Source organism: Salmo trutta, chromosome 16 (assembly GCF_901001165.1).
Source record: "Salmo trutta chromosome 16, fSalTru1.1, whole genome shotgun sequence".
Taxonomy (NCBI): domain Eukaryota; kingdom Metazoa; phylum Chordata; class Actinopteri; order Salmoniformes; family Salmonidae; genus Salmo; species Salmo trutta.
In genome coordinates this window covers 13,834,057-13,849,862 of record NC_042972.1, presented here as the reverse complement: position 1 = coordinate 13,849,862, position 15,806 = coordinate 13,834,057, and the positions used below count along the sequence as shown (strand labels likewise).

The following is a 15,806-nucleotide window of genomic DNA, read 5'->3' as shown; positions in this document are numbered from 1 at the left end:
TATGCATATGACACCAAAAACACAAAAAAAAACATGTATTAGTCACATTCATGTGTTTAGCAGATGTTATTACGGGTGTAGCAAAATGCTTGTAAATGCACCACCAACTGAACACCTGGTTTGATTGCTCCTCACAAACAAGGGCCTCTATATCAGTAACCCCTGAGAAAAGTGGGTCTGTGGAATAGAACTTGTGTGAATTGTTATGTAATATTATGGACCTATTAACAGCCATCCGGACGAGAAAACAATAAAATGGGGAAAATGTATTAATTGAAGTCTTTTTCGGCCCTTTGTTTTCAGTTGGAACGTTACCCTTCCTTCTGTCGGTTTTCTAGACCAGGAAATTCTTCAGGGATTCCGCAAATGGGAAAGAAACATGTCCTCTCCTTTATCTCCTTTGTCACCGTTGACCTTAAAACAACATCAATGTCAATAGCACTTTGTCATAGAGCACATAACCTTTCTTATTACTCATCTTGAAGTCAACAGACCATTCCATCATGTATCTAATGAGCCTTTTGTTGATAAAGTGAAAAATATATCCCCCCAGTAGTGATCACACATGACTATTGTGAACCCAGGCATGTTTGCAGTGTATAGGTTTTTACGAGAGGTCAGCAGCTCTTTGGTGGGCTGTTGTGGGTTTTTTGACCCTGGCTTTTATGGCCATGTTAGTACACTGTTAGGGGACATGTTGTTGGAGCTCTGAATGAAGGGAGGGGGGTGTTTCTTAGACAACCCTCCCCAGGGTGCTTTGCCTGTACTGGGAGGAGTGACATAATTAGAGGGGGACCGAATGTGGTGCTCTGGTGCCTGTGTGAGCAGTGAGCACAACCCTCCATTTTCTCACACTGTCTTTGTTCACTAAGACAGAACTGTGCAGAGGCATGCATGGTTAGGACATTATGCTTATGTCATCTACACAGGGGATCATGTGTTGCACTACTAATGCTCCTCAATGACAATGGGCTGGGAAATGACTTGTAAGGACATTTCACAAAGAACAATGGAAGAAATCCTTTGTTTTTGTCATTTTGCCACTGGTGTCACACCCCAGGGCACCCCGGGGGACTGGTGCTCTGCCAGACTCATATATGTAGTCAGTAAGGCAGAAACCTTTGTAGCCTTTCCCATAATTCATATCCTATCTCTAGAAATCAACAGAAATGGCCACTTGCAGAAACTATTACCAACTCGTAAACTCAGTTACGGTGGACAAAGTACCGATATAAAGTTGTCATTGTGTGTACCATGCGTCACAAGGCAAAATTGTGGTGTAGATATTGGGGGGCGAACAGTAGACGGGGCGTCTGGCAGGTCCTACCCGGAATATTTTTTACATTTTAAAACAGATCCTGCAATTATACACCGTTAGAGATGACAAATTATTGTGGTTGTTCCACTGGATATCATAAGGTGAATGCACCAATTTGTAAGTTGCTCTGGATAAGAGCGTCTGCTAAATGACGTAAATGTAAATGTATTCTTCTCTTGAGGGGTATATGGAGGGGTATCTGGAGGAGTATCTGGAGGGGGGTATATGGAGGGGTATCTGGAGGAGTATCTGGAGGGGGTATATGGAGGGATATCTGGAGGAGTATCTGGAGGGGGTATATGGAGGGATATCTGGAGAGGTATCTGGAGGGGGTATGGAGGGGTATCTGGAGGGGGTATATGGAGGGGCATCTGGAGGGGGGTATATGGAGGGGGTATCTGGAGGGGGTATCTGGAGGGGGTACGGAGGGGTATCTGGAGGGGGGTATATGGAGGGGTATCTGGAGGGGGGTGTATGGAGGGGTATCTGGAGGGGCGTATATGGAGGGGGTATCTGGAGGGGGTATATGGAGGGGGTATCTGGAGGGGGTATGGAGGGGTATCTGGAGGGGGGTATATGGAGGGGTATTTTGAAAATATAAGTGGAACTCACGCATATTGTAATTAACTATAGGACATATTTCTTCAAAATCTAGAAACGCTGGACAGTTACTTTAAAGCAAATTCCCTGCAATTGTTCACATTTTGACACTATGACGTGTTCATATGCTATCTGTGGCCCTCCGCCCTCCAGACCCCCCAATTGTTTTTTTTTTGAGGTGGTGGCCCATGGCAATTTCGCCTACACCACACATTATTTTTACAGTTGTATTTTCTTCATTATATATCACCTTTTCTTTTCAGTTGCCAGGATGGAGAGTTCTTAAGACCGTTGTTGGAGAGGGGTTTCCTCTTCCTGACACAAAACGGCAGTTATGTTATTCTGTCATGTTTTTCCTCCTTTTCATATGAAAACAGCATCACCCCTGAGGGGAATTCACCTGGTGTGACTTGACTTGGGATGTGTTCTGACATGTTACCCGTGTTCTTTACGAGATGATTTTCATGAGGTGATTCTAATTAAGCGTAATATGAGTGTGCTTGTTGACATCATTAGTCTGGCACCTTCTAACATCTCTTTGAAATCCGCAGATCCACTGCGCCCTGCCTGCAATGATTTGGTTCTATCATATCTTTTTAATGTTCCATTTTTTAGGGTGTGAGATTCTGAGAAGACTCTGGGTTCGATGCGTTTCAATTTGAATTGTGCAGTCAGAGGTGCTAATAGCACATTTGAATAGCTACATACTGTACTTTTGTTGTGTGAATGCAGTGTTTGTGGAAGTCACACAAGACTCCCTCTGTTGAACTTGCTTAAAGGGAGACAGCCATTTGACATCGCAGCTCCAAAGGCCCATCTGTTGTGATGGGGGTTATTCTAGAATGCACAAAACCAGTATTTCATGAGAATCAATAGTTATGCTGATGACTCAACACTATACACACCAGCTATCACAGCAGGTGAAACCACTACAACACTTAAGAGCTGCATTCAGAATGGGTAAGTCAGGACTAACTTTACCCCTACTCACATGTACAAATGACCTTGAATAACCTGTACCCCTCCACATTGACTTAGTACTGGTATCCCCGTGTATTGCCTCATTATTTTATTGTGTTACTTTTCATTGTATTTTTTACTTTAGTTTATTTAGTAAATATTTTCTTAACTCTATTTCTTGAACTGCATTGTTGGTTAAGGGCTTGTAAGTAAGCATTTCACGGTAAGGTCTAAACCATCTGTTTTCGGTGCATGTGACAATTAAAATTTGATTTGAATATTTCCAAAACTAAAAGCATTGTATTTGGGACAAATCACTCACTCAACTAAATCTTGTAATGAATAATGTGGTAATTGAGCAAGTTGATGAGACTCAACAGCTTGGAGTAACCCTGGATTGTAAACTGTCATGGCCAAAACATATTGATACAACAGTAGCTAAGATGGGGAGAAGTCTGTCCGTAATAAAGCACGGTCGAAACAGCACTAACAACAAGGCAGGTCCTACAGGCCCTAGTTGTCGCACCTGGACTACTGTTCAGTCGTGAGGTTAGGTGCCACAAAGAGGGACTTAGGAAAATTACAATTTGTCCAGAACAGGGCAGAATGGCTGGCCCTAACAATAATATGCATGTCAATCTCTCCTGGCTCAAAGTAGAAGAGAGATTGACTTCATCACTACTTGTATTTGTTAGAGGTACTGACATGTTGAATGCACTAAGCTGTTTGTTTAAACTACTAGCACACAGCTCAGATACCCATGCATACCCCACAAGAAATGCCACCAGAGGTCTCTTCACAATCCCCAAGTCCAGAACAAACTATGGGAGATGCACAGTACTACACTGAGCCATGACTACATGGATCTCTATTCCACGTCAAGTAACTCATGCAAGCAGTAAAAATAAAAAATAAAGAAAAACACTTTATGGAACAGCGCGGACTGTGGAGACACAGACACGATAACATACAGATTTGTGTAGTAGATATGTGGTAGAGTAGTGGCCTGAGGGGGCACAATGTGTTGTGAAATGTTTTTAAAATTGTATAACTGTCTTAATTTCACTGGATCCCAGGAAGAGTAGCTGCTGCCTTGGCAGGAACCAATGGGGATCCATAATAAATACAAAAACGACAAGCCTCAAGGGAGACAGCTTCTCTTTGTAAAAGACTTGCCCCTTCCCGGCTAATTTTTTATTTAATCTTTAACTTAACTAGGCGATAATGATCATGTGAAAATATCCTTTGGGTATTTGGCTTAAGGCATGTTTAAACAAGCACAGGCATCATCTAACCGTTGTAAAAACCAACGCCAGAGTGCTTTGGTAGGAACTGGTTTACTGCAGTCGCTTACAGAAAGGACAAAAAAACAATGTTCTTTTTGTTTATAGACTTTATTGAAAGAGAAACCAAAAGATGTACAACAATACCAAAGAGAAGTCTTCACTGAAGCTAACATCTCTAGTAAGCTCTAAGACCAGACCAAGGACAGTGAATTCCATTGAAACGATAGGAAGCATAATTCACATCACGACAATATGGAGATTCCTCCTCTAAACCCTCAGAGAACGATGACAAGCAAGTAAAATAGCAAAAAATTAAAACAGGTCAAACCTGCTTCGTTGCACAGTGTTTTAAGTGAGGGACGGTTGCATAGAAGCTTGTTCTGTGAATCACCAAATGGAACTATAAAATACTCAATCTCTGCATGATTGAGAAAGTAAAGAACATGAGACGAAAGTGCGTCTCTAATCAGCAGCAAACCACACGTGACTAGACATCGACAGGTAGATCTGTAATTTACCAAACCCAGCAGCAAAAGAAGAGTTAGTTTTACTGTACATCTGAGACTATTGGGATATTTGGTGTCACCTCTTGTACAGCAAACCTGCCATGGACATTTCCATGGTACACTACAGGAATATTTTCAGTTGAGTAAAAAGATTGCATGAAGAGCTTGAAATAAACTGAATTAAAGTAGTATAAATAAGATTCTTAAAAATTAAATACAGTCTCGTATACTTGTCTCCATGGTCCCTTTCATTAAATTAGCTATCTCAACAACAAAAAAATACAGCTTGCTTACAGGTCATACAATTGACCAACCCCGGGTAGAAAACAAGTACTGGAACATGAGGTATATTTCTCAAGGGAAGGGTGATCAAAACATGGCAGAAACCATAAGAGAAAGACAACAATTGTATTAGAAAGACAATTGCCTGCCTTAAAAGTAAGCTTCAGCTAAATGCAAATCAAACTCAAAATGGGTACAGGATCATACGAACAAAAACCTAACTGACCGATTCAACTTGTGTAAAATGACAGAAGTTGTGTAATTTGGATAACCCTTTAGATATTAAGGTTAAACAAGAAATTACCCATTTTAGATCCATCTTTGCTCAAATGAAAACTAATCAACAAATATGAAAAATACTGTTGAATAGAACAGACAACTTAGATAAACTTAGTTCTGATAGCAATGGGATTCACAACCTTGCACTTCCCAAAGAATCAGAAAAAATATATACACAGACATACATGATGGCTCAGTTGAGGAAAGTCTCTGCAAATGTGCAGGCAAATGAGGTAGCATAATACACAAAGGAGGATTGGAAACAAGTCTATATGGCTGCTTAGTGACTAAACCAAAAAAGAGGAAAACACTTCGATGCAGAACTAAAAGTGATCTCAATTAATGGCAACGCTTTACAAAGCAACAACAAAAATCTGAGATTGTAGTTTTGTTTAGGTAGTTAAAATTAACTTTGTACTAAAACGATTGTTACATTTCTCTAAATGTGATCAAGATTCTCAGTAATAGTCAACAATCAGTCCCGAAATAAAAACAAACTGTGCCATCCCCCGTGTTTGTCACACATTTGCGATATGTAAGATCCTACCAGGTGTTTGGGAAGCTCAAAGATAATACCCTTCAACAATATGGCTCAAAAAGCAAATCCTTTTTAAAAATTTAGAATAAACAATCTTAATAAAACAGAATCAAATAGATCAATATGCTGCTCTTATGTAAAGTGTGAGATGGCAAAAACAATTCACAAAAATACATGACCAGTTAATATACTGAGTTGTGAGAGGAGGAGAGGTGATATAGGGTGGCAGCTAGTCTCAGGAGCAATCCAATAGTTTAAAAACACAGTACACCTTAAACAGCTTGTTTACCTACTACTGGGCTGAGTAAATCAAAGAATATCCCTATGGGAGTATATCACCATATCCACAGCATCGATCTCATCACATCTCAAATGGCACCCATCGGCTTTAAATGCACACTTTCCAAACAACAACAAAAAGGTCAAAATTAAAAAAAGTGTCAAATTAAAGAAAACAATTAAAATGGTCATTTGAATCCCACTTTCAGATGATTATCAAGGCACGGTGGGGCATAATAAACAAAGTGTTTACATTTTAGGCTACTTGGATTTAAATCATTTAAGCAAAGGTGCACAGACCATCTGTAAAAAATATATATTTTCAGTCCACTGGGTTTCAAATCAACAATTTGCTCACCATTTTATGTCATGCCTTCAAGTGGTGGACAAGTTGAACTGAAACTGGATGAAAAGCTGTCTGTAGGATAATGTAGTTTGTCAATGGAAGATAGGGCAAGATGGTTGGGTGTCAGTGAAGCATGCACACAAAGTGGCCGAGGTGTTGAATGATTACACATCAAACGTGTCTTGATACACAGTGCCACCGGTTCACAGGGTGAACCCACAACAGACACATTCAGGACAAACAAACATGGCCATCCTACTACAAAGCAGCAGATATAACAGGTATATCAATACAAATGGAGTACATGTGTAATCATTATTCTATAATTAATTTCAGGCCAAGTAAAACATTCCCTGTAACAATATAGGTTGAGAAATGTACTGATAAAATACTAATTCCATTTGCGGTATCAATTAGCAGTTGGCTCAAATGCTTCCTTTTTCTTCACATTTGTCACAATAGATATTTCACAGTCTTCCAAAGTAAAATGTACTTTTCACTGATGCATTGGGTCCAGGAAGGTTGAAAGTGGTACCTGAGGAGACAAGGGAAAAAAAGGAAATGAATGCATAATTTAAGTCAGAGCTAACATGCAAAGAATGTTCAGTTAAAACAAAAAAGTGGATATATTCGATCCAAAAATTGTATTAAGCATGATTGTAATTTTTTTTTTAAAAGGGCGCAGGAAAAAGAGATGTAGCCTTGTAGCTAGGCCTTCCAACCTCTCCATCACGAGGTTGTGTGGGTGGCAGGAGGAGGAGTTCAGGGCCAAGACAAAATAACACAAATCTAAAACCACAATTGAGAGCATTCACACCTAACCATAAACAATTTCATCTCAATGATTAAGCTATTAAAAAAACCTACTGTTATGTCAAGCCAGCTGACTTTTTCAGTTGCATAACCTAAATGTGTTGCATGACCCAAATGTGTTGCATGACCTAAATGTGTGGCTTAAGCACAAATGGGTCAGCGGCAGCTAGCGTGAGACATTAAAACACTAGAGGCTCTTAACACTGCACACAGAAATCCTTCTCTGAATGCGGGCCTGGGTAAACAAACACCCGGGTCTTTCACACTGGCCATACGGAGGACATCTGAACTGGTCAAACTACCAGCTAGTCTGAGGGGCTATACGCTCACCAGTGTTTACACATAGTCTGAAAGACAGGCATGGAGTGTGTAAAAACAGATTGATAAACAGCCATATTCACTACGATAAATACATTCATCTTACTATAGCCTACAAAACCAGGCTTGTGTGGCCTAGGTCAGAGTGTTTAGTATTGCTGAGTCAATGCAGCAGTGGTCCGTCCTGCTGCAGACCATTACGAGGCTGCTGCCTACATGTCCCACTCATCTGCAGCAGCCACTGCAGCGGGACCAATGTCTGGGTCTGAGCCACAAACCCCAGCTGACTGAAACTTGGCCCCAACATGACACGAAGGCGCAATAGCACTGTTTATCATATCATTACTCAGCAAAAACACAACCCGGTAATAGGGTCATATTTGGGTCGTATGTGACATCACCTTAAATATGAAGAAGCTAGTTTGTGACCGTGTGATTTTGTTAGTTAGGCACTCTGCAATGGAATTTTTATTAACTTGATTACAGATGATACCATTTTCAAGACACGATAACCTTGCTTCTTCTAAAGCCTGGCTTCCCGATAGAAGGTACTAGAAAAGGGATAAGGAACGGGTTAAAGGAGAATTTGCCTTTTTCTTAAGTAAATCTCTATTTTTGATGTAACTGGCTTGTTATAGAAGGGTCCAGACACTTTTTTTGTGATTTTGCTTGTTTTTTTTTGGAAACTTTGCCCAGCTGCGATTCACTTCCTCATTGCTTATTGTGCGGTATCGGGACACACAAAAGACATTAACAAAAAACACCCAAAAACGTCATTTTCGAAACGGACACTCTCTCAGTATAGTGACGTAAGTCGTTAGATGTTGTAAACATGAAATTGTGTCATAACGAACTTTATCCGCAACATTATAATCAATATTGGTTGAGTCGTTTCCCCCCCACGCAGCTGTAGAAGCCGAGTGTGTCTCTATAGTACAGACACAGCCCACGCAGCTGTGGAGGCCGAGTGTGTCTCTATAGTACAGACACAGCCCACGCAGCTGTGGAGGCCGAGTGTGTCTCTATAGTACAGACACAGCCCACGCAGCTGTGGAGGCCGAGTGTGTCTCTATAGTACAGACACAGCCCACGCAGCTGTTGAGGCCGAGTGTGTCTCTATAGTACAGACAGCCCACGCAGCTGTGGAGGCCGAGTGTGTCTCTATAGTACAGACACAGCCCACGCAGCTGTGGAGGCCGAGTGTGTCTCTATAGTACAGACACAGCCCACGCAGCTGTTGAGGCCGAGTGTGTCTCTATAGTACAGACACAGCCCACGCAGCTGTGGAAGCCGAGTGTCTCTATAGTACAGACACAGCCCACGCAGCTGTGGAGGCCGAGTGTGTCTCTATAGTACAGACACAGCCCACGCAGCTGTGGAGGCCGAGTGTGTCTCTATAGTACAGACACAGCCCACGCAGCTGTGGAGGCCGAGTGTGTCTCTATAGTACAGACACAGCCCACGCAGCTGTGGAAGCCGAGTGTCTCTATAGTACAGACACAGCCCACGCAGCTGTGGAGGCCGAGTGTGTCTATAGTACAGACACAGCCCACGCAGCTGTGGAGGCCGAGTGTGTCTATAGTACAGACACAGCCCACGCAGCTGTGGAGGCCGAGTGTGTCTATAGTACAGACACAGCCCACGCAGCACAGCTGGTAGAGGAAACGGCATGTGATGCACAAAATGGAATATAGCGTTGCGGATAAAGTTTGGAATGACAATTTCACGTATAATACATCTAAAGACCATCACTATAGTGAGTGTGTCCGTTTCTAAAAGGACGTATTTGGGTGTTTTTTGTTCATGTATTTTACGTGCCTTGATACTACAAGAGTAAGTTAATAGTTTCTGAAAAATGTAAGTCTGAACCCTTCTATAAAACATGACATTTACATCAAAAAGAAATAGGAAAATTCTGCTTGAATTTTAGTGAAAGTAGCTCCACCGGGTCACATTTGACAATTAGGCGGATGTACGGGGGGGGGGGTAGATTTATATACAGACGACTCTGGGCGAATTCTATAGTTGGAGTACAGTCGCTTGTATGTGAATTATTAAGACTCATGAGAGATGTAAATCCACAGTAACGTTGCTGAAGGAAGGCCTAAAAAGCAATGTATATTTTTATTAGGATCCCCATGAATCAATCCACAGAGTCATTCCATATATTCTGCAGTTATTTGAAATCCATTGCGGTTACCACTGAGGACTGTATGCAGATTGTCATTGTTTGGCTGCCAGTGGCAGATTCTTGCCTACTGATGCTGTCCTATTTCTCACCAACCTGTTATGTAACTGGTTTAAAGGGGGATTTAAAGCCTCAGCTCTCTGTCCATGGAGATTTTTTAATTATTATCCCTTTTAATGTAACCTTTATTTAACTAGGCAAGTCAGTTAAGAACAAATTCTTATTTACAATGATGGCCTACTGGGGAACAGTGGGTTAACTGCCTTGTTCAAGGGCAGAACGACACATTTTTACCTTGTCAGCTCGGGATTCGATCCAGCAACCTTTCGGTTACTGGCCCAACGCTCTAACCACTAGGCTACCTGCCACCCCTACGCTCCATGCTCCTATGAACTTCACATGTTGGTGGTCATGGAAATGACCCTCACACAAACACAGTCTATATCTACTGAGAACAGCGCTCTTCTCTACACATGAATAAACCTATGGAGGACTTACAGAACACGCTGTTCAGTCAAGCCCTGACATAATGCAAGCCGTTTCCCATTGGGAGCATCGACTTAACAGCAGTTTGTGTTTCCTGTTCTGATAACAGTTTTCCTTAAGTCGTGTTATGAACAAAACAAATCAAGGATGCTTCTGGCAGTTATATGCAAGACGTGCCTTGACTATAAAAGACGTACTACATTTTCCATTAATCAATCTCTTTGCTGGCTTGCACTAGAAAGAACTTTGCCCTTCAGCTGTAACGAGGAAGAAAGCCCTGTACTCCTCAGCCAGTTTAAACTGCTGGAGCTAATGGAATTCAGTTGAAAATATCTGGGGAGCAGGCAGCCATTGGGAACTTATGAGCCGATGCCCTGACCAGAACCTTCTGTCACTAAGCATACCCCTCTACTGGGCCACGGAGACATCTTTCAGAGCCAATCTGTCAACAGAACAGTGCTTGTGAATAATAAAGAAAGTACATCTAGACAAAACAACCAGCGTGAAACAACCACTGCTTGTAGACAATGCAAAAACAAGACAAAAGATTCAATGTATGGATAAGTACCTGGGGAAGAGTTCCAGTTCGGGGGGGGGGGGGGGTCACGCAGCACATGTGAGCTGGTCCATCCTGTTGTGTAGCTCAAGCGCATCAGGCCGGTCCTGAGGGTTGACCGCCAGCATGTCCTGCAAAAGTTTCTTCACCCCGTCTGACATGGAGGACTTGCGCTTCTGCGGGATGTTCAGTACCATCTTTGGGTTCTCTAGCAGTGCCTCACCAACCGGCACGATGTCGGCTCCCTGCCTCACGTAAGTTCCCAGCAGCTCGCGCTTGGACTCAGCGTCGATAAAGGTGATCCGCTCCAGCATTGCCCAGATGATGATGCCAAGGGCGAAGATGTCCGCCTTGGCCGTGTAGTGGCCCTCCCACACCTCGGGTGCCATGTAGAAGTCTGAGCCGCATGCCGACGACAACCAGAACTTGTTGACGTTGACAACGTTTTTGTTCTTGTCCTCGCCCTCGTCGTCCTTCCCAGCACCCCCTAGGCCGGCACACACCTTGCTGAGGCCGAAATCGGCGACTTTGAGAACTGGTGTCCCTGACTTTTCAGAGATGAGGATGTTGTCAGGCTTGAGGTCTCGGTGGACAATGTTGTTTTCATGCAGGAAGGCCACGGCACTGGTGAGCTGGAGCATGAAACTGTTGTTGGTCCGCGGGTCAGGTCGTCGTGACAGGATGAACTGGTTCAGGTCTCCACCTTCACAGAACTCCATGACGAACCAAAGGTAGCAGGGCTCCTCTGGGTGGCTCAGCACTCGCTCACCTGCAACGGATGAACATGAATCAAAAAAAGTGCAGCAGTACTAAACAGTCAAATGAACCCCTGCCTAACAGAACCATGGATACCAAATGAGCCAATACTGTGAAAAATAAAGGAAATGATAAACGGATGAATGATTAGCTTGACAAAAAGACAATCATGAATAGGTAATGAAGATGTTTCCTTTTCTGATCACAGTTTAATATCCAAACTGAAAAATATTACAAAATTGACACATAAGATGCTTTAATTACAAAGTCCATCGCTTCAGCTGTAGTATCACCAAGAAAGCCATATAGGACATTTCAGTCATAACAAAGGGGTTTGGAGTAGCTTGAATGTTCTCCTTTGTATACTGTCAACACAATACCAGCTAACAAGAACAGATATGACTATGGTGCTACAAACTTCTTATAAGCCTAATATTACCTAGGCCTACATATTAACCTAGGCTATATTATAGACAGTGATCTGTGCAATTGCTTTCTTCACTATTCCTCTGTTACTTGAACAACATAATCTAACCTTGAGCAACTTCATCCATGTGACAAAGCATGACCTCAAGAAATCAGTAGGAAAGTTTATCAAATGGATACCCATTTAAAGACAAACGGGCTGGGTGAAAGGATTAAACACAACATTACTGAGGCAATCAAATCAGGCAAACTGTGATCCTATCATAGGTACTAATTTGAATACAAACAAGAGAAACTACTTCAAATGACAAGGAAGTTGATCTTGTGAGTGGAAAGAGTGGTAGAGAATTCATTCATAGCAAACTGTCAAGACTTTGACCCACTATAAAATACAGCAATTATGCCTACCAGAAACTAGGGCTGTGACAAAAATGAAAACACGAAGCAGGCCTTATTCTTTGGTCCTTTAAAACCTGATACATATTGTGTGCCCTACCTGGGGACAATAAATAAATGTGACTGATGACACCATTATTTATGTTTGTTTACAACATTAGGGCTGTTGTTAAAACCTTTTCATGATTTATTTCCTTGCCACAATACTAATGACTATCACGATTACCGGTATCGTCCCGGTCCTACCTGAAAACAGGACAAAATGATCCACGTGCGAAGAATGAGAACCTCAATCATTATCTGTCCTCTGTGGATAAATTATCCCACTTGAATAAGTATTTTGAATACTGATTCCATCACCAAATCAAGTGGTATAAAACTGTACGCAAGTAAACGTAAGGCTTCAGAAGAAAAAGCAAATCGCCATTCTATACTGTATTGAAAACCAATATTTCATGGTGAACCCTATGGCTTAGAGTATGGTATGACCTGGCTAATAGCACTTGCATAACAGAGGGCGAGCATTGTGACAAGAGGGCGACTCAGCCATTAAAGAGACTTCCATTCAGTGAGCCAAGAAGACAAGACTCACAAAGACTCCCAATGAGAGATGGTACGTGACACCAACTCACGTATCTCAAATGGCTTTGCTCAAAAACATTCAGATTGAAGTATTCACGTAAACAAAAAACAGCTCCCAAGACTGGGCAATAACTGATACAATGAAGCCGCAATTGCAACATCGTTTCCAAGCATTTCACTTCAACCTGACCTGGGCTATTCCGTCTCGACTGATAATGAAAATGACCGGTGAGCGTCAAAATGTAAGGTGTTCATACTACTAGAATATAAAAAGGCCCAATCTAGCGGATATGATAAATCAATGGCTTGACAAAGAGAGGCCACTATAATACATCTAAATTAGGTTACATCATCACTGGAGGAAAAAAAAAAATCGTTTCAACGCATTGATTTCATTTTACACTTTCGTTGAACTGAATAGACAATGGAACCGAAACAAAATGCCCACCATATACCATAGGACAACTGCCGGCAGAGAGAAATGACGTAACGTCAATTGATATATTTATATATAACTATATGGAACTGTGATTTCCACAAAATCATTATAGGCTGGATACCTTTTAATGAAGTCTCCACCAACCGCAGGTACTGCTTGGATCTCTTGTTCCCATGGCTCATTTTCTGAGCCATACCGTTTCTTTGTAGCACACACTCTTCCAATTGCACCACATTCTCGTGTCGTTTCTCAAGGCTAGCCAGGGCCCAGAATTCTGCCAAGGCAAGCTCGACATTTTCTGGTGCATCGCATCGAAGTTTCTTTACTGCAACGCTTGCACCCGACCTCCGTGCAATCGCTTCATAGACCACGCCATAGCTGCCCCTTCCGACCTCACGGAGTAAACTGTACCGCGGAGCCATGACCTTTCGCTCCAAACTCCAATTTTTGATAAAGCCAACGTCATCCTCCATGGCATCATTGCCGTCTGTATTCCCAACACTCAAAGATCTTAGGACGTTTGCATTTTCCCTTTTCGCAGACGCATCTTGCGTACCAGTTCTTTTGGCTCTCACACTCCTCGCCCGTCTACGTCTGTTGTCACCTGTATCCATGGATGTCGTCACGTTAAAAGCGAATACACGAGGAAATTAGGTATACACTGCTTTCCTTTCATACCTTTCGACTAAAAAGCAAACGAGCGCTTGTTATTTATACACCTTCCAATGTTTGTGAGGATGATTTGATTACACTGCTCAATGCCGTTATCGCACACAATCAATGTTTGAGCCTAGCGGAGCAAATATTCAAGGAGGGGAGGGCAAATCTAAAGACTATACCATTCTGTTAAAGTAGGGGTGTAGGAATGAGGTAATGTGAAATTAACACAATGCTTTCTCTGCTGTTGCTGGTTCAAACATTTGCCAGTGAATGCATTTCCAGTATAAAACCTCCAATAAACTAGGCCTACATAACAAATTGCGCAACAGCAAACGTTATTTCTAATTGATAAGAATGATGCTGGCATTGCTAACAGGAGGGTCTTTCTTCAGTTCGGCTTCTTGAAATAGGTCCAATGCCTTTAAAACAGCCTACTTTTATCAACAATTAAATTACGCAATAGAACTCATACTTTGGAGGAAAATTGCGTGCACATCCGGGACAATCATCTTACAATTTTTCCAAGTGTCCTGGACACATGTACTTTTCTCTCCCCCTCATGTTTTCCCCATATGGTTTCTTCCTTCCAGCATGGTCTTCAACGTGGGTGCAGCTCCTCGCACGAGAACACGTGAGGGAGCACACGCAGCGCTGCCCCAGGGTAGCTGGACAGGAAATCTAATCAAATTTGAGTCGTGAGTACAGTGCAGTTGATCAATATCAATAATCACAGTAAAAGAGTAAAATACAAAATAACAAGTAGTCCTAATATAAGTAAATAGAAGAGGTAGTATGCATATAATAATGGGATGTATTTACAAATATAAAGTGGGTTGTTTTTTAACCTTTATTTAACTAAGCAAGTCAGTTAAGAACAAATTCTTATTTACAATGATGGCCAAACCCTAACAACGCTGGGCCAATTGTGCTCCAACCTATGGGACTCCCAATCAGCTGGTTGTGATACAGCCTGGAATCGAACCAGGGTCTGTAGTGACACCTCTAGCTCTGAGAGGCAGTGCCTTAGACCGCTGCGTCACTCTGGAGCCTGGTAGCGACAAATGTTATTTGTTACATGCTTCTTAGATTGTAGACTAACAGTGAAACACTTACCTATGGGTCCTTTTTCAACAATGCAGAGTTAAAGATAAGATAAAATGTCCCCCCCCCCCCAAATTATCAATTAAAAAAAGAATAATCTTTGAAATAGTGATACAAGGAATATATACATAGTGAATAACGAATAAAAAATAATTAGAAAAAATAAAATGGCTATATACTGTATAGGGAATAGAAAACAACATGGCTACAGTGCCTTCAGATAACTTTTTTCAAATGTTGTTGTGTTACAGACTGAATTTATAATGGATTACATTTAGATTTCTTCTGTCACTGACCTACACACAATACCCCATAATGTTAAAGCTGAAATGTGTTGAGTTAATAAGTATTCAACGGCACTTTCACTGAAACATTGATTAATGTGCACTGTCCCTGTACAAATAAACTCAACTCAATCCCTTTGTTATGGCAAGCCTAAATAAGTTCAGGAGTAGAAATGTGTTTAACAATACCAACATGTTTTAAGCAGACCATCATCGTCCCTGTGCCCAAGAACACTAAGGTAACCAGCCTAAATGACTACTGACCCGTAGCCCTAACGTCTGTAGCCATGAAGTGCTTTGAAAGGCTGGTCATGGCTCACATCAACGCAATTATCCCAGAAACCCTAGACCCACTCCAATTTGCATACCGCCCTAACAGATCCACAGATGATGCAATCTCTATTGCA

General features: G+C 41.8%; 1 protein-coding gene and 1 long non-coding RNA gene across 2 annotated transcripts; one reads left to right on the top strand and one right to left on the bottom strand.

Annotated features, from left to right (window-relative positions):
• The first annotated feature begins 2,679 nt into the window (after nt 1-2,679).
• LOC115150126 (uncharacterized) lies at nt 2,680-14,691 on the top strand. Its single transcript, XR_003867051.1, has 2 exons — nt 2,680-2,878; nt 14,605-14,691. It is a non-coding gene; the product is annotated as an uncharacterized LOC115150126 (long non-coding RNA).
• LOC115150125 (serine/threonine-protein kinase 35) lies at nt 4,254-14,165 on the bottom strand. Its single transcript, XM_029693084.1, has 3 exons — nt 13,476-14,165; nt 10,768-11,524; nt 4,254-6,929 (listed from the first exon to the last, which is right to left on the bottom strand). Exons 1-2 carry the CDS (start codon nt 13,966-13,968, stop codon nt 10,803-10,805), a joined length of 1,215 nt encoding a protein of 404 aa, XP_029548944.1. The 5' UTR covers nt 13,969-14,165; the 3' UTR covers nt 4,254-6,929; nt 10,768-10,802.
• Nucleotides 14,692-15,806: the final 1,115 nt, after the last annotated feature.

Coding starts and splice junctions, on each gene's coding strand:
- LOC115150125 (XM_029693084.1), bottom strand. CDS start 13,968: ATGGATACAGGTGACAACAGACGTAGACGGGCGAGGAGTGTGAGAGCC. Junction 11,525..13,475: donor GGTGGAGACTTCATTAAAAG/GTATCCAGCCTA, acceptor CATCCGTTGCAG/GTGAGCGAGTGCTGAGCCAC.